This window comes from Dendrobates tinctorius, unplaced genomic scaffold, assembly GCF_039654945.1.
Source record: "Dendrobates tinctorius isolate UK_male_01 unplaced genomic scaffold, ASM3965494v1 ptg000135l, whole genome shotgun sequence".
In the NCBI taxonomy this organism is placed as follows: Eukaryota; Metazoa; Chordata; class Amphibia; order Anura; family Dendrobatidae; genus Dendrobates; species Dendrobates tinctorius.
In genome coordinates, this window is record NW_027361803.1 from 13,687,142 (window position 1) to 13,708,529 (window position 21,388).

The following is a 21,388-nucleotide window of genomic DNA, read 5'->3' on the forward strand; positions in this document are numbered from 1 at the left end:
TGGAGCAGGAGCTCCTCAGAAGTAACACCAGACAGTGGGGAAATAACTGTGTTGAGGCTATAGAGCCTGTTACTGGACATGGCCCAGCCTGTGTGGCCTCAGAACAGAGAGAGCGGAGCTCTAATGTGAACACTGATCTATCTGATACAAGACTGTTTTCTTTGTGTTGCCTTATATGGTTTATGCCATTCAATAAACCACATAGACTGTTTAACGGAAAGTGTTCCTGTGTGACGTGAATGCGCTGCCAAGTGAGTGTCCCCCAATACACTCGGTGAGCGCTGCCTTACAATAGGATGCTATGTGGGGGTTCATACTGTTTATAGGGTGATATGTGGGGGCTCATACTCTATGTATGGGTTCTTACTTTCTATAGAGCTCTGTAGGAGGTTCATACTGTTTATAGTGGCTACGTGGGGCTCATGCTGGACATAGGAGGCTATATGGGGCTCATTGTATATAGTGGCTATGTGGGGCACACACTGTTTACAAAGCTATGTGGGGGTTCATACTTTATATAGGAAGCTATGTAGGGGTTCATACTGTGTATAGAGAACAATTTAGAGGCTAATCCTGTATATAGAGACACTGTGGGAGTGCATGCTGTGTACAGGAGGCTATGTGCGTGTAATCCTGTATATTGGAGGCTATGTGATTGTTCATACTGTATATGGGAGGCTACTTAAGGGCTCATACTGTATCTATGGAGGCTGTGGGGGCTCTACTGTATAAAGGGGGCTGTGTGTGCAAATGTTTTATATAGGGGACTGTGTATGGGCTCATGCCGTATATAGGGGGATGGTGTGGGCTTATGCCGTATATAGGGGTACTGTGTGGGCTCATGCTGCATTATAGGGGGACTGTGTGGTCTTACGCCGTATATAGGGGGATTGTGGGCTCACGCCGTATATAGGGGGACTGTGTGTGGGCTTACGCCGTATATAGGGGGACTGTGTGGGCTTACGCCGTATATAGGGGGACTGTGTGGGCTTACGCCGTATATAGGGGGACTGTGTGGGCTTACGCCGTATATAGGGGGACTGTGTGGGCTTACGCCGTATATAGGGGGACTGTGTGGGGGCTCACGCTATATAAGTATATAAGGGGGGTTGTGTGCTGGCTCATACGGTATTTAGGGGGATGTCGCATACTTCTGCTTAAAATTAAGAAATTGAATATTAAGTTAAAATAATGATTATAATAAATATATTAATATTGAGCAGAATTAATTTCAGCCTATTGGTTTGGCCTCCATAACAGTCACGGTCTATGTCGCCACATGGGAAAATTAATTTCCAGTCTCTGCTGTTACATATACATGGATTTTCAACAGCAGGGAGGAGGAGCACTGAGGAGCTCTCAGTCAGGCTTGGCGGTGGTCCTGTCAATCAGCATTGATTTTCATAACGAGTACACCAGCCTCATCAGGTCTAGAGGTCTGTTTTGGAAATGTACGACATTTGAGTTGTGAAGTATGATCTGCTTTAAGTCTTAAGAGAACCAATTCTGTTCATCGCTTGCCCTCTTTTAATTTACAGAAGGAAATAACGAGACGACGTGAATGTAACCAAACTTTATTGGACTCGGAATAACGTAAACCTTCCCCATTACAGCTTCTTCCTGTGATGACTGTAACTAAAACTGTTCTATAAAAGACAAGACGTACAATGTATCCCAGCGAAACCGAGCGCTGCCTCCTGATACATCTCCATAGAGAATGGATGACGCGGGGGGGGGAGAGGGAATCAGTCTACATCGGCGAGTTCATAAAGCGTCACATGTAAACAGAATATCTGTTATAATACCATGTCAAGCGCAAACCTGTTAAATTATCAATCTTATATTACACTAGCCTTCCATAAAATAGAAATATATATATATACTTAGAAGTATCCAACAATTTTAAATACACATAAGATTAGATATACATATATATAGTTTACAATTAGCCCTCAAAAAACCTTTAAAGTGAAACTCCAACCGTAGAATTAAGGAACTTTACTTTTTTAGCAATTCTCCAATACTATTCCCGGACAATCATCGTAGGGATCTCCCACTGTAACGAGGTATTTATGGAGTATCCACTGTTTGATTAAAGGGTTCAACAATGGTCCCTCTACTTGAATCCCTAGTGATCGCTTCCGATCTTGTGAGAACAAGTGTTCAAATCCCCTGCAGTGCCACCCATAGGTGAAAAAGAAGTATTACACATTTCTTATGTAAATTATTGGCAAGGATTTTCTGCCGTCTCCTTAGAGAGACTTTCTTTGTAGCTGCTCTACATTTCAGCTGGAAATGATGGAAATAACAAGGGAATGTTTAAAAACTCCAAATAAGGAGTTTTCTTAATTCTCAAATTAATAACCTTTTTGCCAAGGACTGGAACGCTGGTCCAAAGGTTTCGTCAGGAGGCCGTGGCCTTTGGACCAGGACCTTCCATATCTGCTGGAATCCCTGGTAGCTCTTCTGGTTTGTTACCCCCCCCATGACTTTGTGTGTCACGCCACAATGTTCTGATGTCGGAGTGGCGCAGGTTGAGGAGGAGGTTTGCAATCTTCTGGTCCAGTAGTGTAGGACTAGCGAGGAGTCCTCTGGACCAGGGTCCAACCCATCTCTTTTCTCAACTCTTGATCTTCTTCTATCATTCCACCAGTGCTGGATTATCAGATTGTCTAGAATATTGGACACACTGGATTTAAAGGTGGCAAGATAACTAGTCACCCAACTGCTGCAGGCAATCACTGACCTCAGCGGCCGGGTGACCGAGGAACGGGACAATGATCACTTCCAGTCCTGGCTGGTGGAGCAGGAAATATAGGTTCACTTAGTGTTTTTTGATTTTGAACAATTTTTAAGTCGGATACCCCCTTAAAGAAAAATTATGAATTTGCATTGGAGAAGTGCTAGTAATCCGGCTCCGGAGTAAAGCTTAACTTTTGGTGCCTCCCGGCCGCGGTGGTGGCCGGCCGAGAAGTACATGGCGCCAAATGTAATATTATTAATATATCACCAAAGAAATCCCAACACTTATAAAAAGTAAACTTGATCCATCAATATGATGCACAATGCTCGCTTCATCTGTGTGTGAATTCGCGCTCGGACATCGGATGGATTCTTGAAGCGGATGAATGATCACAGCAGCGCGGTATGAAAATTTGGAGAAATAAAAAATAAAAATTTGGGAGGGATTTTGGGTGGAAACCCACTGACAGTAGGAATGCTTCTCTTAGGATCTGCGTTACAAATAGTAAGGTGCATTCAGAGTCGTCGTCCTTGAGGTATGTGTGTTGCCCGCGAGTCCTGTCTCCTGCAGTGTGTGGACCGTGGCGTACGGCTCCCGGGCTGTGCCACTTAGACCTGGCAGTCTGTTCATACTGTCCCTGGTCGTAGTCCACGACTTCGGTCCGCACAATTTATTTTTTTCTGTTTTGAAGATTTGTGGATTTCCTTGATTGTGTCCTTAGAGTGTGAAGATGTGAGGCCGTGAAAGGCTTGGAATGATGGCTGACTGTCAGGAGTAGAGGACGGGCTGACGCCGGATCCACTGGTGATGGGCTGCAAGGAACCAAGAGGTCATTTGTTATCAGGTCATACAGAACAGAGTGGATCATACAGACACGATCTATGGAAAAAGTGTATCCAGTAGAGTCAATCGGATAACATGTATCAGACTGAGCGTGCATGATGTAAAGGAACGTGTCATTGAGAATGTGTCTTGTAGAGAGTCTCCTGCTGAGCGTGCATGTTGTAAAGGAATGTGTCCTGGAGAATGTATCTTGTAGAGAGTCTAATAAGGAGTGTGCATGTTGTAAAGGAACGTGTCCTGGAGAATGTATCTTGTAGAGAGTCTAATAAGGAGTGTGCATGTTGTAAAGGAACGTGTCCTGGAGAATGTATCTTGTAGAGAGTCTCACACTGTGCGTGCATGATGTAAAGGAACGTGTCCTGGAGAATGTATCTTGTAGAGAGTCTAATACTGAGCGTGCATGTTGTAAAGGAACGTGTCCTGGAGAATGTATCTTGTGGAGAGTCTAATACTGAGCGTGCATGATGTAAAGGAACGTGTCATTGAGAATGTGTCTTGTAGAGAGTCTCCTGCTGAGCGTGCATGTTGTAAAGGAATGTGTCCTGGAGAATGTATCTTGTAGAGAGTCTCACACTGTGCGTGCATGATGTAAAGGAACGTGTCCTGGAGAATGTATCTTGTAGAGAGTCTCACACTGAGCGTGCATGATGTAAAGGAACGTGTCCTGGAGAATGTATCTTGTAGAGAGTCTCCTGCTGAGCGTGCATGATGTAAAGGAATGTGTCTTGTAGAGAGTCTCCTGCTGAGCGTGCATGTTGTAAAGGAATGTGTCCTGGAGAATGTATCTTGTAGAGAGTCTCACACTGTGCGTGCATGATGTAAAGGAACGTGTCCTGGAGAATGTATCTTGTAGAGAGTCTCCTGCTGAGCGTGCATGATGTAAAGGAATGTGTCTTGTAGAGAGTCTCCTGCTGAGCGTGCATGATGTAAAGGAACGTGTCCTGGAGAATGTATCTTGTAGAGAGTCTCACACTGAGCGTGCATGATGTAAAGGAACGTGTCCTGGAGAATGTATCTTGTAGAGAGTCTCCTGCTGAGCGTGCATGATGTAAAGGAATGTGTCTTGTAGAGAGTCTCCTGCTGAGCGTGCATGATGTAAAGGAATGTGTCCTGGAGAATGTATCTTGTAGAGAGTCTCACACTGTGCGTGCATGATGTAAAGGAACGTGTCCTGGAGAATGTATCTTGTAGAGAGTCTCACACTGAGCGTGCATGATGTAAAGGAACGTGTCCTGGAGAATGTATCTTGTAGAGAGTCTCCTGCTGAGCGTGCATGATGTAAAGGAACGTGTCTTGTAGAGAGTCTCCTGCTGAGCGTGCATGATGTAAAGGAACGTGTCCTGGAGAATGTATCTTGTAGAGAGTCTCACACTGTGCGTGCATGATGTAAAGGAACGTGTCCTGGAGAATGTATCTTGTAGAGAGTCTCCTGCTGAGCGTGCATGATGTAAAGGAACGTGTCCTGGAGAATGTATCTTGTAGAGAGTCTCACACTGAGCGTGCATGATGTAAAGGAATGTGTCTTGTAGAGAGTCTCACGCTGAGCGTGCATGTTGTAAAGGAATGTGTCTTGTAGAGAGTCTCACGCTGAGCGTGCATGATGTAAAGGAATGTGTCCTGGAGAATGTATCTTGTAGAGAGTCTAATACTGAGCGTGCATGTTGTAAAGGAACGTGTCCTGGAGAATGTATCGTGTAGAGAGTCTAATACTGAGCGTGCATGTTGTAAAGGAACGTGTCCTGGAGAATGTATCTTGTAGAGAGTCTCCTGCTGAGCGTGCATGATGTAAAGGAACGTGTCTTGTAGAGAGTCTCACGCTGAGCGTGCATGTTGTAAAGGAACGTGTCCTGGAGAATGTATCTTGTAGAGACTCTAATACTGAGCGTGCATGATGTAAAGGAACGTGTCCTGGAGAATGTATCGTGTAGAGAGTCTAATACTGAGCGTGCATGTTGTAAAGGAACGTGTCCTGGAGAATGTATCTTGTAGAGAGTCTCCTGCTGAGCGTGCATGATGTAAAGGAACGTGTCTTGTAGAGAGTCTCACGCTGAGCGTGCATGATGTAAAGGAACGTGTCCTGGAGAATGTATCTTGTAGAGACTCTAATACTGAGCGTGCATGATGTAAAGGAACGTGTCCTGGAGAATGTATCTTGTAGAGAGTCTCACACTGAGCGTGCATGATGTAAAGGAATGTGTCTTGTAGAGAGTCTCACGCTGAGCGTGCATGTTGTAAAGGAATGTGTCTTGTAGAGAGTCTCACGCTGAGCGTGCATGATGTAAAGGAATGTGTCTTGTAGAGAGTCTCCTGCTGAGCGTGCATGATGTAAAGGAACGTGTCCTGGAGAATGTATCTTGTAGAGAGTCTCACACTGTGCGTGCATGATGTAAAGGAACGTGTCCTGGAGAATGTATCTTGTAGAGAGTCTCCTGCTGAGCGTGCATGATGTAAAGGAACGTGTCCTGGAGAATGTATCTTGTAGAGAGTCTCACACTGAGCGTGCATGATGTAAAGGAATGTGTCTTGTAGAGAGTCTCACGCTGAGCGTGCATGTTGTAAAGGAATGTGTCTTGTAGAGAGTCTCACGCTGAGCGTGCATGATGTAAAGGAATGTGTCCTGGAGAATGTATCTTGTAGAGAGTCTAATACTGAGCGTGCATGTTGTAAAGGAACGTGTCCTGGAGAATGTATCTTGTAGAGACTCTAATACTGAGCGTGCATGATGTAAAGGAACGTGTCCTGGAGAATGTATCGTGTAGAGAGTCTAATACTGAGCGTGCATGTTGTAAAGGAACGTGTCCTGGAGAATGTATCTTGTAGAGAGTCTCCTGCTGAGCGTGCATGATGTAAAGGAACGTGTCTTGTAGAGAGTCTCACGCTGAGCGTGCATGTTGTAAAGGAACGTGTCCTGGAGAATGTATCTTGTAGAGACTCTAATACTGAGCGTGCATGATGTAAAGGAACGTGTCCTGGAGAATGTATCTTGTAGAGAGTCTCACACTGAGCGTGCATGATGTAAAGGAATGTGTCTTGTAGAGAGTCTCACGCTGAGCGTGCATGTTGTAAAGGAATGTGTCTTGTAGAGAGTCTCACGCTGAGCGTGCATGATGTAAAGGAATGTGTCCTGGAGAATGTATCTTGTAGAGAGTCTAATACTGAGCGTGCATGTTGTAAAGGAACGTGTCCTGGAGAATGTATCTTGTAGAGAGTCTAATACTGAGCGTGCATGTTGTAAAGGAACGTGTCCTGGAGAATGTATCTTGTAGAGAGTCTAATACTGAGCGTGCATGATGTAAAGGAACGTGTCCAGGAGAATGTATCGTGCAGAGAGTCTAATACTGAGCGTGCATGATGTAAAGGAACGTGTCCTGGAGAATGTATCGTGTAGAGAGTCTAATACTGAGCGTGCATGATGTAAAGGAACGTGTCCTGGAGAATGTATCGTGTAGAGAGTCTAATACTGAGCGTGCATGTTGTAAAGGAACGTGTCCTGGAGAATGTATCTTGTAGAGAGTCTCCTGCTGAGCGTGCATGATGTAAAGGAACGTGTCCTGGAGAATGTATCTTGTAGAGAGTCTCACGCTGAGCGTGCATCCTGTAAAGGAATGTGTCTTGTAGAGTCTCCTGCTGAGCGTGCATGTTGTAAAGGAATGTGTCCTGGAGAATGTGTCTTGTAGAGTCGCCTGCGGAGCATGCATGTTGTAAAGGAACGTGTCCTGGAGAATGTATCTTGTAGAGAGTCTCCTGCTGAGCGTGCACCATAGGGGTGATATGGTAGAGCGGGCATGGTGTAAAGAGAGTAATGCTGAGAGCATATTGACATATAGAGACTGCATCATAGCCTTACAGGGGGGTAACATTGGTATGAATATACTAGTGGGTCATGTCTGATTTAGTATTAAAGGAGTTGTCCACGCCTTAGATCCATAGGATATAGGTCGTCAATATCAGATCTGTGAGGGTCCAACACCTGTCACCCCCACTGATCAGCTGTTACGTCAGGGTCGTGGGCTGAGCCTCGGTGTCTGCCTATCGGTGGTGATCGCGCTCACGTTTGATTTCCTGCTCTGGTGCAGATTTTAGTTGACATACCCGAGATCTTGCTGGGAAACATCAGCATTTCATCATCTTCGTCATCCTCGCTGTCGCTGTTTAGCGGATGTATGCGTGAATCCATCTCCGGGTTGGATCCGTTCTGCTCTCGGTCCTGGTCCTGTTGGCTCCTTAGCGCGATCAGGCGGTGATGAATGGCGGCGTAGAGACGAGCGGCGTCCTTTACACTTGCCTGAGAGATACAATGTGGATACAATATATAGAAGCGTTATCGATGATGTTACATTACTGAGTTCTTCCGAGCAAAAACTTTAAAAGTTTTGAGATTTGGAGATGGATTTGCAGAGGTTCCGCTCAGTTTCTGCTACAAAAACTCACATCTCAAACTGGTATTAGACGCCCCTGCCACCACTCGGGGGGATGCTGACCTGTGTGCCACCATCTTTTGTCATATGTTGTGTAGCACCAAGTCCTACAATCAGCATTAATGCACATGACTACCCAACACATTTCCAATGGTCCGGACACAGGTGCGAGATCGGGGATGCCAGTTCCAAGAGCCTTTGACATCAGGACCAGTGGCGCCCCCTTCAGTGGTGGTACGGATGCACTTTGTGCACCCCCATAAGGCATAATTACCAGCAGAAAGCATCCAGGCCTGGTATCCATTGGGGCAGGCAAACTACGGCAGTAGCCACAATCTTTTTTGACAGCCACATCTGAGTCCCTGCCTCCATAATTGAGGGTAACTCCGCAAAGTGGCCCTTACGAGTGGTCCTACACGAGTTGTGTAGGAAGATTAGTGCCCATGACGTCCCCCTGAGGATACCCAGCCCTGGTTCTTATACCTGCACCAGAAATATCTTGAGGCTCCGGTCCGTCAGGTCGGTGGCGGTGATGCGCACACTTCTACGGTTCGCCCTTTCTAGTATCATCTCGTCAAAGACTTTACTGTTCAGGATCAGTTTCAGATTCCCGTGATTTCTCATCACTAAACCAAATAAAAATAAAAAAACAGGCCAAAAGAAAAATGTTTAGATTTGATATAAAAGGTGAGAAAGTACAAATGTGTCGTGTAATAACGAGCTAGTAATGATACCAGGAGCCACATTCATGAGTCATTAGCCACACACACACGAGAGAGCCGCGAGCTCGGCTGGACGGCCGGATAGGTTAATGGCTTTAGTAGCCCATCGGACCTCGTGTACCCCCATACAGACGAGATATATGGATCCTCAGGAACCTGGTCCAGTGGTCACATCAGTAGTCCGTGGCCACCGGACCAGAGCCCTGCGAGCCTGCCGGCATTTACTGATTAGTAGGGTCGGTGGGACACACTCCTGCCGACGAGATGACCCTACTAATCAGAAGAAGTGCCGGGGAGGTTCTCAGGTCTCTGGATCAATGGCCACAGACGATCGACATGAGCGCAGGTCCTGAGAATATATCAATATGGCGAGCGTCACCTTATCTGTGCACGTGCGTGCTCGGTGCGTGTGTGCTCAATTAACCGTGCAGGTTCATGTCACTAGGGACAGAGAAAAAAGCTGCAACCCCTTATGTAAAGCAGAGGTCTGCGACTCTCTGGCTGGTGCAGAACTACAACTCCCAACGTGCCCCAATAGTGCCAGTCTGGTAGCATCCGGAGAGCGTCAATCACCGGTTGCAAAAATTCTAAAATCGCCCGCAGGTCCATCAGTGCTGGACTATTGGGGGGGTGCGGGGATATATGACCCTCACTCACAATGATTCGTGACATCATGTGACAGCGATGGCGGCATGTGAATATTTATGAGGGTCCCCATAAGGGTGGGCTCCTCTACATAATAATCGTAAAAGTCCTCTCCTGGATATCAGGGGGCTACATGGTGTCCAGGATCCAGGCGCTGATACTATGGGGGGGGCACTGGGAAATAAGAAGCTCGGAGGAGCGAGAGGAACGCACCGCCTGCAGATAAGAGCGGTGGGAGGAAGGACGGCCAGGAAGATACAGCACATTCTGGAGGTTTAGGTGTTTTTTGCTGTAACTTTATTGTAGGTTTTGATCAAAGTTTAATCTTTGGATTAACAAGGATGAATGTATCACAGTATTGGCGACCAGACACCTCCCTTATGGGGGCCACCACAGACACCCCCCCAAAGTATGTGACCCCCCCAATCAGAATAATACATTTTAGAATCCCCCCCACGGCAACCGGAACCATTACCGCAGAAGTGAGGACCGCCCGGGTCCGGCTGTCGGGTAGGACCGGACTAGATGCTGGACCAGGATGGCGCAAATCTTTTAGCTCAACTCTAAATGCACATTCAATAGCGAAAACCGTCCCTCCCAATCCAGGATCGGGCAGAGAAACATCGAGATGCCCCATCTTTGTCTTCCTGGCACAGGCTGAACAATCGCCAGCTGCCGTGTATCAGCGGTTCGGGCAGCCTTAGTCTAATGTGTATGGCCAACTTACACACTGACTGCACTCTTACTAATTTCCTTCATGTATATAGCTGTTCTTTGGTGCCATTATTTCAGCTCTTTATGGGGGTATTATTTCAGTGTTGCATTATGGTATTATTTTAGCACTATATGGTAGTATTACTTCCACACTGTATTGCGGTACTATATCAGCATTATATTATGCAATTATTTCATCACTGTATGGCGATATTATTTCAGCACTGTATTATGGTATTATTCCATCGCTGTATGGTGGCATTATTTCAGCACTCAAAATGCGGTATTATTTCAGCACTGGATTGTGGTATTATTTCAGCATTGTATTATGTTATTATTTCAGCACTGTATGGCGGTGTTTATTTCACAACTGTTAGGCTCTGTTGTTTAGGCTGCTTTCACACATTTGAGTCTCACGGACTGTGTACGGACAATGATTTCTGACCCTAATTTGACAACCTCGCACATACCTACGAGATTGTTAAGTTTGGATCTGGAGATCCGCAGCCGGTCTGGAAATTACAGTCCATTCACCGCCTGCGAAACTCAGATGCTTGAAAACGGCCATGGGCTGTGGACATTATATAGCGGTCATTCTTTATTAGGCAGCTTTATAGAAGCTGATCTATGGCACTGATGTATCGGCACCATATTATATGGCCATAAGTCTAATAATATCAGGGCACCGTCCAAAAGGGTCAATTCCTGCTTTTGTTTTAGGGGGCTCCATTTTGCTGCAGTAAGTGCCCCGGGCTGATTGCACAGGGTAGCATTCTGGTGGGTGTAGCCTGCAGAAGGCACATTGTGAACATTGGCCTAGTGTAGCGCAGGGAGCCATAAGCTAAAGCAATACGGACTGATGAGACACACGATCTGTAAGAGTAACCTCAGGGGTGATGAAACCAGAGGAGTCCTCCTTGGCCCCTACACGCGTCTCCGTGCGCCCAGGGTGTAAGTATTTATAAACCTGACCAATGTGCAATCCTGACCCCTCTGGAATCCACAGTGGAGCGCTATAGAATAAAATGTCGGGTGTACACGGATGCCCAAGATAAAAAATGCCTTTTACCTCTCCCTTTGGGGGGCCGTCACCTTTTGCTGCTACCTAGCGGGAGTTTTCTGCTTTCACAGTGCCCAAGCTTCCCCACCATGCTGATTCGATAAGTCGGGTCACTGGGAGGGGAAAAAGCCGACACAGTATTTCAAGAAGCAGCGAGGCCATCGCGGAGGCTTCGGATATGGCCATTTTGTAGGATTATCATGATTCAATAGAAAAAGGCAATAAAGAGATGGGACTGCGAGATCAGCGCTGAAACCAGATGGAAAGAAGGTTCACCGGCTCAACTTTTTTGGGTTGGGCTACAATGGACCACCTGTGTTTGCAATGTTAGTTTTCGGGGGGCGTCTAACTGTTGATATGGTGGCTGAGTCCCAACACTAGTTGCTTCTTTATATGAATGTAACTTCATGTATGTCCACATAAGGGGCAGGTGGTGCCATCGCTTGCCCAAAAGTTAGCACCTCTGTCAGCCGCTTGCAGGACATGATGCCATGTGAACCCCAACCATCTGCTGAACACCCACAGGCACTTTCCATTTCAGAGAGAAATAAAAAGCCAGGGGGCAAGGGTGTGTAAGTACTAATACTGCACTGCCAGGCGGTTTATGCCCCCCCCCCCCTATCAGCTGAAGGGGAGCTCTCTTCACCCCTATATTGGGGCGCTGATGAGGCCCATAGTGGCTGTTCATGGCTGCGGCTGTCTGGCTGTCTATTGTAGGGTATGGGAGCAGTGATTATCCTACAGTGGAGAAAAGGGCAAAGTAGGCAGTGGCACAGGGCACGAAGAAAGGGGGGAGCGTCAGTGTGCCACTATGCTTCACCTAGCCTTGTAATGCCGGACCGTCTACAGCGATAGTGATCGTACAGGTACACCAGCTATCACATAGACGGACCGCGTCCACTCGTGTTCACCTCTCCCCTCACTACGATGAATGTGGCTCTGATGGCGACACCTCGAGGCTCCATCCTCTACCTATTCGAGATCTGAATAATCCGCTGCCATTGCTGGCCGTGTCATTAAGTCTCAGGTATCCACATCCTCGTTCTGTCCACGACTGATTCTCCTTGTCGAACACAAACAGCTTACAATTAACCTAAAAAAAAAAATAAAAAAAAAAGAATAAGTAACTACAGCAGAATAGTGAGTGCAGCTCTGGAGTATAATACAGGAGGAAACTCAGGATCAGTAATGTAATGTATGTATACAGTGACTGCACCAGCAGAATAGTGAGTGCAGCTCTGGGGTATAATACAGGAGGTAACTCAGGATCAGTAATGTAATGTATGTACACAGTGACCGCACCAGCAGAATAGTGAGTGCAGCTCTGGAGTATAATACAGGATGTAACTCAGGATCAGTAATGTATGTACACAGTGACTGCACCAGCAGAATAGTGAGTGCAGCTCTGGGGTATAATACAGGCGGTAACTCAGGATCAGTAATGTAATGTAATGTATGTACACAGTGACTGCACCAGCAGAATAGTGAGTGCAGCTCTGGAGTATAATACAGGATGTAACTCAGGATCAGTAATGTAATGTATGTACACAGTGACTGCACCAGCAGAATAGTGAGTGCAGCTCTGGAGTATAATACAGGATGTAACTCAGGATCAGTAATGTAATGTATGTACACAGTGACTGCACCAGCAGAATAGTGAGTGCAGCTCTGGAGTATAATACAGGATGTAACTCAGGATCAGTAATGTATGTACACAGTGACTGCACCAGCAGAATAGTGAGTGCAGCTCTGGAGTATAATACAGGCGGTAACTCAGGATCAGTAATGTATGTACACAGTGACCACCAGCAGAATAGTGAGTGCAGCTCTGGGGTATAATACAGGATGTAACTCAGGATCAGTAATGTAATGTATGTACACACTGACTGCACCAGCAGAATAGTGAGTGCAGCTCTGGAGTATAATACAGGATGTAACTCAGGATCAGTAATGTAATGTATGTACACAGTGACTGCACCAGCAGAATAGTGAGTGCAGCTCTGGAGTATAATACAGGATGTAACTCAGGATCAGTAATGTAATATATGTATACAGTGACTGCACCAGCAGAATAGTGAGTGCAGCTCTGGAGTATAATACAGGAGGAAACTCAGGATCAGTAATGTAATGTATGTACACAGTGACTGCACCAGCAGAATAGTGAGTGCAGCTCTGGGGTATAATACAGGATGTAACTCAGGATCAGTAATGTATGTACACAGTGACTGCACCAGCAGAATAGTGAGTGCAGCTCTGGAGTATAATACAGGATGTAACTCAGGGTCAGTAATGTAATGTATGTACACAGTGATTGCACCAGCAGAATAGTGAGTGCAGCTCTGGAGTATAATACAGGATGTAACTCAGGATCAGTAATGTAATGTATGTACACAGTGATTGCACCAGCAGAATAGTGAGTGCAGCTCTGGAGTATAATACAGGATGTAACTCAGGATCAGTAATGTAATATATGTATACAGTGACTGCACCAGCAGAATAGTGAGTGCAGCTCTGGAGTATAATACAGGATGCAACTCAGGATCAGTAATGTAATGTATGTACACAGTGATTGCACCAGCAGAATAGTGAGTGCAGCTCTGGAGTATAATACAGGATGTAACTCAGGATCAGTAATGTATGTACACAGTGACCACCAGCAGAATAGTGAGTGCAGCTCTGGAGTATAATACAGGATGTAACTCAGGATCAGTAATGTAATATATGTATACAGTGACTGCACCAGCAGAATAGTGAGTGCAGCTCTGGAGTATAATACAGGATGCAACTCAGGATCAGTAATGTAATGTATGTACACAGTGACTGCACCAGCAGAATAGTGAGTGCAGCTCTGGAGTATAATACAGGAGGTAACTCAGGATCAGTAATGTATGTACACAGTGACCACCAGCAGAATAGTGAGTGCAGCTCTGGGGTATAATACAGGATGTAACTCAGGATCAGTAATGTAATGTATGTACAAAGTGATTGCACCAGCAGAATAGTGAGTGCAGCTCTGGAGTATAATACAGGATGTAACTCAGGATCAGTAATGTAATATATGTATACAGTGACTGCACCAGCAGAATAGTGAGTGCAGCTCTGGAGTATAATACAGGAGGTAACTCAGGATCAGTAATGTATGTACACAGTGACCACCAGCAGAATAGTGAGTGCAGCTCTGGGGTATAATACAGGATGTAACTCAGGATCAGTAATGTAATGTATGTACACAGTGACCACCAGCAGAATAGTGAGTGCAGCTCTGGAGTATAATACAGGATGTAACTCAGGATCAGTAATGTAATGTAATGTATGTACACAGTGACTGCACCAGCAGAATAGTGAGTGCAGCTCTGGAGTATAATACAGGATGTAACTCAGGATCAGTAATGTATGTACACAGTGACTGCACCAGCAGAATAGTGAGTGCAGCTCTGGGGTATAATACAGGCGGTAACTCAGGATCAGTAATGTAATGTAATGTATGTACACAGTGACTGCACCAGCAGAATAGTGAGTGCAGCTCTGGAGTATAATACAGGATGTAACTCAGGATCAGTAATGTAATGTATGTACACAGTGACTGCACCAGCAGAATAGTGAGTGCAGCTCTGGAGTATAATACAGGATGTAACTCAGGATCAGTAATGTAATGTATGTACACAGTGACTGCACCAGCAGAATAGTGAGTGCAGCTCTGGAGTATAATACAGGATGTAACTCAGGATCAGTAATGTATGTACACAGTGACTGCACCAGCAGAATAGTGAGTGCAGCTCTGGAGTATAATACAGGCGGTAACTCAGGATCAGTAATGTATGTACACAGTGACCACCAGCAGAATAGTGAGTGCAGCTCTGGGGTATAATACAGGATGTAACTCAGGATCAGTAATGTAATGTATGTACACACTGACTGCACCAGCAGAATAGTGAGTGCAGCTCTGGAGTATAATACAGGATGTAACTCAGGATCAGTAATGTAATGTAATGTATGTACACAGTGACTGCACCAGCAGAATAGTGAGTGCAGCTCTGGAGTATAATACAGGATGTAACTCAGGATCAGTAATGTAATGTATGTACACAGTGACTGCACCAGCAGAATAGTGAGTGCAGCTCTGGAGTATAATACAGGATGTAACTCAGGATCAGTAATGTATGTACACAGTGACTGCACCAGCAGAATAGTGAGTGCAGCTCTGGAGTATAATACAGGATGTAACTCAGGATCAGTAATGTAATGTATGTGCACAGTGACTGCCCCAGCAGAATAGTGAGTGCAGCTCTGGAGTATAATACAGGATGTAACTCAGGATCAGTAATGTAATGTATGTACACAGTGACTGCAGCAGCAGAATAGTGAGTGCAGCTCTGGAGTATAATACAGGATGTAACTCAGGATCAGTAATGTAATGTATGTACACAGTGACTGCACCAGCAGAATAGTGAGTGCAGCTCTGGAGTATAATACAGGATGTAACTCAGGATCAGTAATGTAATGTATGTACACAGTGACTGCACCAGCAGAATAGTGAGTGCAGCTCTGGAGTATAATACAGGATGTAACTCAGGATCAGTAATGTATGTACACAGTGACTGCACCAGCAGAATAGTGAGTGCAGCTCTGGAGTATAATACAGGCGGTAACTCAGGATCAGTAATGTATGTACACAGTGACCACCAGCAGAATAGTGAGTGCAGCTCTGGGGTATAATACAGGATGTAACTCAGGATCAGTAATGTAATGTATGTACACAGTGACTGCACCAGCAGAATAGTGAGTGCAGCTCTGGAGTATAATACAGGATGTAACTCAGGATCAGTAATGTAATGTATGTACACAGTGACTGCACCAGCAGAATAGTGAGTGCAGCTCTGGAGTATAATACAGGATGTAACTCAGGATCAGTAATGTAATGTATGTACACAGTGACTGCACCAGCAGAATAGTGAGTGCAGCTCTGGAGTATAATACAGGATGTAACTCAGGATCAGTAATGTATGTACACAGTGACTGCACCAGCAGAATAGTGAGTGCAGCTCTGGAGTATAATACAGGATGTAACTCAGGATCAGTAATGTAATGTATGTGCACAGTGACTGCCCCAGCAGAATAGTGAGTGCAGCTCTGGAGTATAATACAGGATGTAACTCAGGATCAGTAATGTAATGTACGTACACAGTGACTGCACCAGCAGAATAGTGAGTGCAGCTCTGGAGTATAATACAGGAGGTAACTCAGGATCAGTAATGTATGTACACAGTGACTGCACCAGCAGAATAGTGAGTGCAGCTCTGGGGTATAATACAGTGATTGCCTGGATCTATAAAATCTGATCTGTGTCTACAGAAGGAATATGTGACTCACCTGCAGCACATTGCGCTCTGACTCCTCTCCGGTGATCACATCCACTCGGTTCAGTTCATACTTCAGTTTTGGTCTGGCCGTGTACGCTGCAGCGGACTCTATAAGGCTTGTCTGTGTCCTGCGTCCTATAAAACAGAGAAATCACAGGAAATCATAAAAGGTGATATGAATATTTACTGAGCACCATGGAGGTGGCAATCTCAGAGGTGGGACCAATATTAGAGGATTAACACATTATATGGAGTGCAGTGATTTAGGATAAGATAAGTAAAGCATTCTCACTGCCGTAGCTACAGAGTATATAAATCCACCGCATGGACATGATCTACTACTAGAAGGCACCATATGATAGCGCTGCAGATTGAAGTCTCACGCTCAGAACGTGGCTTACGTTGATAGGGCCAGTCCCTGTCACAGGACACTCTAGGTGATGGGACTTCCCTCTTGGATGCGTTGGTCTGAGACGCAGTCGGCCTCTTGGGGCTCTGAAAATAGAGAGATCAGTTAATCTTACGCCCGGCTATAAGTAAGAGAATGGAGTATGCGTCGAACGCAGCCATATCCTTTTCGGATCTCCTACATAAAAACCAGATAAAATAATAGTCGTCCTTGCACCAGAGGCTTTCTACATTTCTGGCACAGTGGTCACGTAGGATTTTGGGAACTGCAATGGGAACCATATTAGCCGTCACCCATCCAGATACAAATCCGATGGAAGAGGATCGGTCAGCGGCTCAGGTTCCGTACACCTGATTGGAAAGCGTTATGCACATCGGTGGCCACATTTCCATCCATTCTTTGCTTTTGTGGCATCAGTGGCAATCAGGGAGCCCCTGTTTTTCCTGTAGGGGGGGGGGGGTCTCTGACTAGCAGATGTCCCCATTTCAATTGGATAAATTAAACAGGCAACAAAGAAATAACAACTAAAAACAAGCGAGAAAAGCTGCTTTCCCCATTACTTATAATGACTTGTCACAACGTTTCACTTTCTCAGACACAGTTTTTGGCCCGTCGTCAGCTCACCATGACTCTTCTTTCCATGTTCTCTCCAAAAACGAAATCCACATTATATTTGTGCGGCATAAACATTTGCTGGAAAGGCTGCATCCTGGATGAAGAGAAGAGGGAGGGGATCGTGATACAATAATCGCCAAAGCCACACGTGAAATCCTACAGTCCCAAGAATAAGAGTTTACTCTACAGAAAGCTTTAAAGGGACAGTAAAACGTAAAAAAAAAAAATAAGTGTGACCGTTCCAACATGTAAAGTATAAGGCATTAGTAGTAGGCAGACATACAATATACACCTGTGTCTGGGAGGTAACTTTCTGCAGCAGAAACCTTCCCTCTCTAAAATGCTCCTACCCTTAAAGTATAACTAAACTGATAAGCAGCAATTACCAATATTATAGCCCCTCAAAGCCCTGTGGATCTGGGGGGGGTCCTAGTTATGAGACCCCAATTGATCGCTTAAACCATGGGACAGAAGTTCTCAGATTATGGATCAGCATGCACACAGTGGTGTATGGGCTCAGTGGAAAGTCTTTGGGTCTGTCCTTCACTGCTGAGCTATTGGTAGGGGTCTTGGGATGCGGACCCCAACAATAAACACTTTTTAAAGATATTTCTAACTTTAAAGAAACTTACTATACATTTGAAATGTACAAACTATATCCCTGCCCTTCCTCCCTTCATCCTTCTCCTTCCTTTGGATCCTTTTTGTCTGATATTGCAAATAATACTGTGAAATCTAAACAGAAATGGTCTCTGTGTGTGTCCTAGGAAATCTGCAATGTTCTTCTTTCTCACCATCATTTCGTGTGTGGCTGTAAGACAACTGGCTGCAGCAGGAGCCTCTCCCCCCTTCCCTGTCGGCAGTAGAACACTGTAAACCAGCCCAAAATGGAACAGATCATCAGATTAGAGACCCCAATACACATAAGACTAATGTTGACCGAACTTGTGGATATCGACAGGTTCAGCCATGTATGGGACAGGTGATTGTCGGGGGAGATGCTGATCAGTCACATCCGATTCTAGTCTGTCGTTACTTTTTTTTCTCCCATAGATAAACCACAGTCGACACTGTATATGGGAGAGATGACCTAGATGACTGCTGGATGAACGATCGGCCGAACCAATTTGGTGGATAGCTATCTAATATAGCTTAACCCTTGAGGTATAATACAATCACGGCTTTGGGCAATGACTAGATTTTTCTAGTACTCGTTAAAAAAATAAACTAATATTTTTTATTTCATTATTGATCAGCCTTTCCAACATTATGAATCTTTATAATATAATCTATTACCTTATGTTGCTTCCATCTCTCTTTTCCTCAACACCGTGCTGAAAGTGCTGTTTTACCTGCTTATTTCAACCTCTTTTACATGCTGCTTTGACCTGCTGCCCTAACGAAAATCCGCACTCAAACGCTATTTACAAACACTCTCCTTTCCCCACGCTCAGACAGCGAGAGTTTGTAAATAGAGTCTGAGTACGGATTCTCCATAGAGCAGCAGTTCAAAGCAGCATGTAAAAGAGTATGAAGTAGGCAGTCAAAACAGCACTTTCAGCACTGTTTGAGAAAGGAGCAAAATAAAGTTAATGTGGTAAATTAGAAAAAAAAATCACAACTTTGCAAATATTGATTAATAATTAACTAGAAAAAAAAAAAAGTGTTAAGCTGGAACTTGTCATTTTGGAACTACTTTTGGGCGAGGGACTTAGTATCGGGTATATGTTGCTGCCAACATATGGCAGTAATTAAGATTCCCCTCCCCCACCTTACAGAGACTTCTTGCTTATCTTACCTTATTGCAATGCCAGAGGTGCACGCAGATCCAAGAGATGATTTGGGCTGATCAGCGGTGCTTGCTGGTGCGCTGCCTTTATCTACGTGTATCTGCCAAAATTAATAGGAAACTGTAGTCTCGTCTGTACAAAGTTACAGAAAGTGCCCTAAATCTGGGTGAGGGGCTGCGGACAATCCCTTTTTGTTAGGATTACCCAAAAATAGGCTGATCACAGATGCCCCAGCAATCAGCTGCAATATGTTGGTCTTCAATTTTCCTGCAGCTCCTCCACAGGGGAAAATCAAGTATTACAGAGTCAGGTCCTCCAGAGCAACACCATCACTGAAGCTGCTCTCTTCTCTGGCTTATGGGCGAGAGTCCGGAGTAGCAGACCCTCAGTTGTGAGAAGTGTTGTGTCCGGTCACAGTGAGTAGAAGCAAGAAGTGAACTGACAAATGGTGAGAACTTGGAATCTGAAATACCGCGTTACCTTATTGTCTTGTCTGGTGGAGACGGCGGCAGCTTCTGTCTTCTCCACATCCCTGCGGACGGTTATCAGCGGAGGCTGCAGCGTCGCCGGTTTGATCACCGTCCAGGAGGGAACATTTCCTGCGGAATGTGTACAGTTACTTATCATGGACGTTACTCCCGGTGTAAGAGGACGTCATATGGATAAGGGGCTGAGAGAGGGATGGGAACTCCCTGCGGGTCCGCGTCTCCTCTAATGTGCAGAAATAAAACGCATCAACAGCTCAGTATAGGGAGAAGCTGGAGCGGAGGAGGAGAGGTGTAGTACAGTGTGCGCCGTCATCCTCGTATCTCAGCTAATTAGGAAAGCTGCTGAGTGCAGTGTAGGGAGGCTATCCGGAGGGATCGATGGTCCTGACAAGTCAGCTGCGTGCACAGCAACAACCGATCTCACATCCACCCAAAATGCATCCATTCACCCATCCATCAATCCACCCATCTACTGTATCTATGATCTATCTATATATAATATATCTATAATCTGTCTATTATCTATGTATCCCCCCATTCATTCACCCACCCATGCATCCAACTATTCATCCACTCAACCACCCATCCACCTACCCACCTATTCAGGCATCTACCCACTCATCCATCCATCTGTTCAGCCATCCATTCACCCAACCACCCACGCATCCTTCCAAAAATCCATCCATCCGTCCATCTATGATGAATCCGTCCGCATCAGTTTTTCATAAAATCATTTTTTTTTTTTTTTTTTTACAATATAAATGTGAATTTACTAAAAATGAGAAACCGGGGCGTGAAACAAGCTAATGACTCGCTGCACACCTCCCTGCATTCCCTCAGCAGGATGGTGGAGGATGCGGGCAATGCTGGATCTGCTGACCGGCGATTTCAGCTCCAGCTTCTGCCTGAATAATGGATGAACAGAAGTGATGATAATGGCACAAACCTGCATCTGCGCTGCTCCTCTGCCCCTGCAGGAGTGTGGCCGGCATAAACACATTGTTCTTCAGCACTGTAATAACAGAACATGACAGTGATGAGGAACGGAGGTCCATAATCACCCACATATACCCGACACATTGCGTCACTAGACCCGGAGTTTCCAGGGCTTTTTTTGGATGTCAGCAGTGACTATGACGGAGGGGGTGATAACGGGGGCAACTTTAATAGTTTTTATTCCCCCTGAGCACCATGATGCTACCGGCGGCCGTGCCCTGTACACAGAACGGCGCTGATCACTGATGCGGATAGATATCGCACTTACCGGGCTGACTGGGAGGAAAGCTCGTCAGCAAAGTAAAGGAGGAGGAGCGGACACGTTTCTCCAACACTCTGTGATCTGGAAAGTCAATGAGAAAATATATTACAAAGGGAAGAAAACAGCTTCCGGCCTAATAAAGAGGGGGGTGATCCTTATAGGTGACTACAAAGTGCATTTATCCTTGGAGGACTCCGTATGTCCATGCTTTAGATGGACAGCCCATTAATTTCCATTGGAACAGTGCAATGCTTCTTTTCTCCTGTGGTGGCGCTACAGAATCCCCCACAAGTTTCAAAATATCGACCATCGCTCTTATTCAT

At 45.4% G+C, this 21,388-nt stretch overlaps 1 protein-coding gene across 1 annotated transcript in view; it reads right to left on the bottom strand.

The window, feature by feature from the left end:
- Positions 1-1,558: 1,558 nt before the first annotated feature.
- The window catches only part of RANBP3L (RAN binding protein 3 like), a 39,941-nt gene continuing 20,111 nt past the window's right edge, over positions 1,559-21,388 (bottom strand). The window contains exons 5-15 of the mRNA XM_073543946.1: positions 21,072-21,146; positions 20,754-20,819; positions 19,800-19,918; positions 19,328-19,419; positions 17,539-17,623; positions 16,907-17,000; positions 16,516-16,640; positions 12,118-12,238; positions 8,488-8,630; positions 7,679-7,871; positions 1,559-3,555 (exon numbers count right to left, since the gene is read on the bottom strand). Of these exons, the coding sequence (XP_073400047.1) occupies positions 3,512-3,555; positions 7,679-7,871; positions 8,488-8,630; positions 12,118-12,238; positions 16,516-16,640; positions 16,907-17,000; positions 17,539-17,623; positions 19,328-19,419; positions 19,800-19,918; positions 20,754-20,819; positions 21,072-21,146 (1,157 nt within the window). The 3' untranslated portion in view covers positions 1,559-3,511. The remainder of the gene's footprint in view (positions 3,556-7,678; positions 7,872-8,487; positions 8,631-12,117; positions 12,239-16,515; positions 16,641-16,906; positions 17,001-17,538; positions 17,624-19,327; positions 19,420-19,799; positions 19,919-20,753; positions 20,820-21,071; positions 21,147-21,388) is intronic.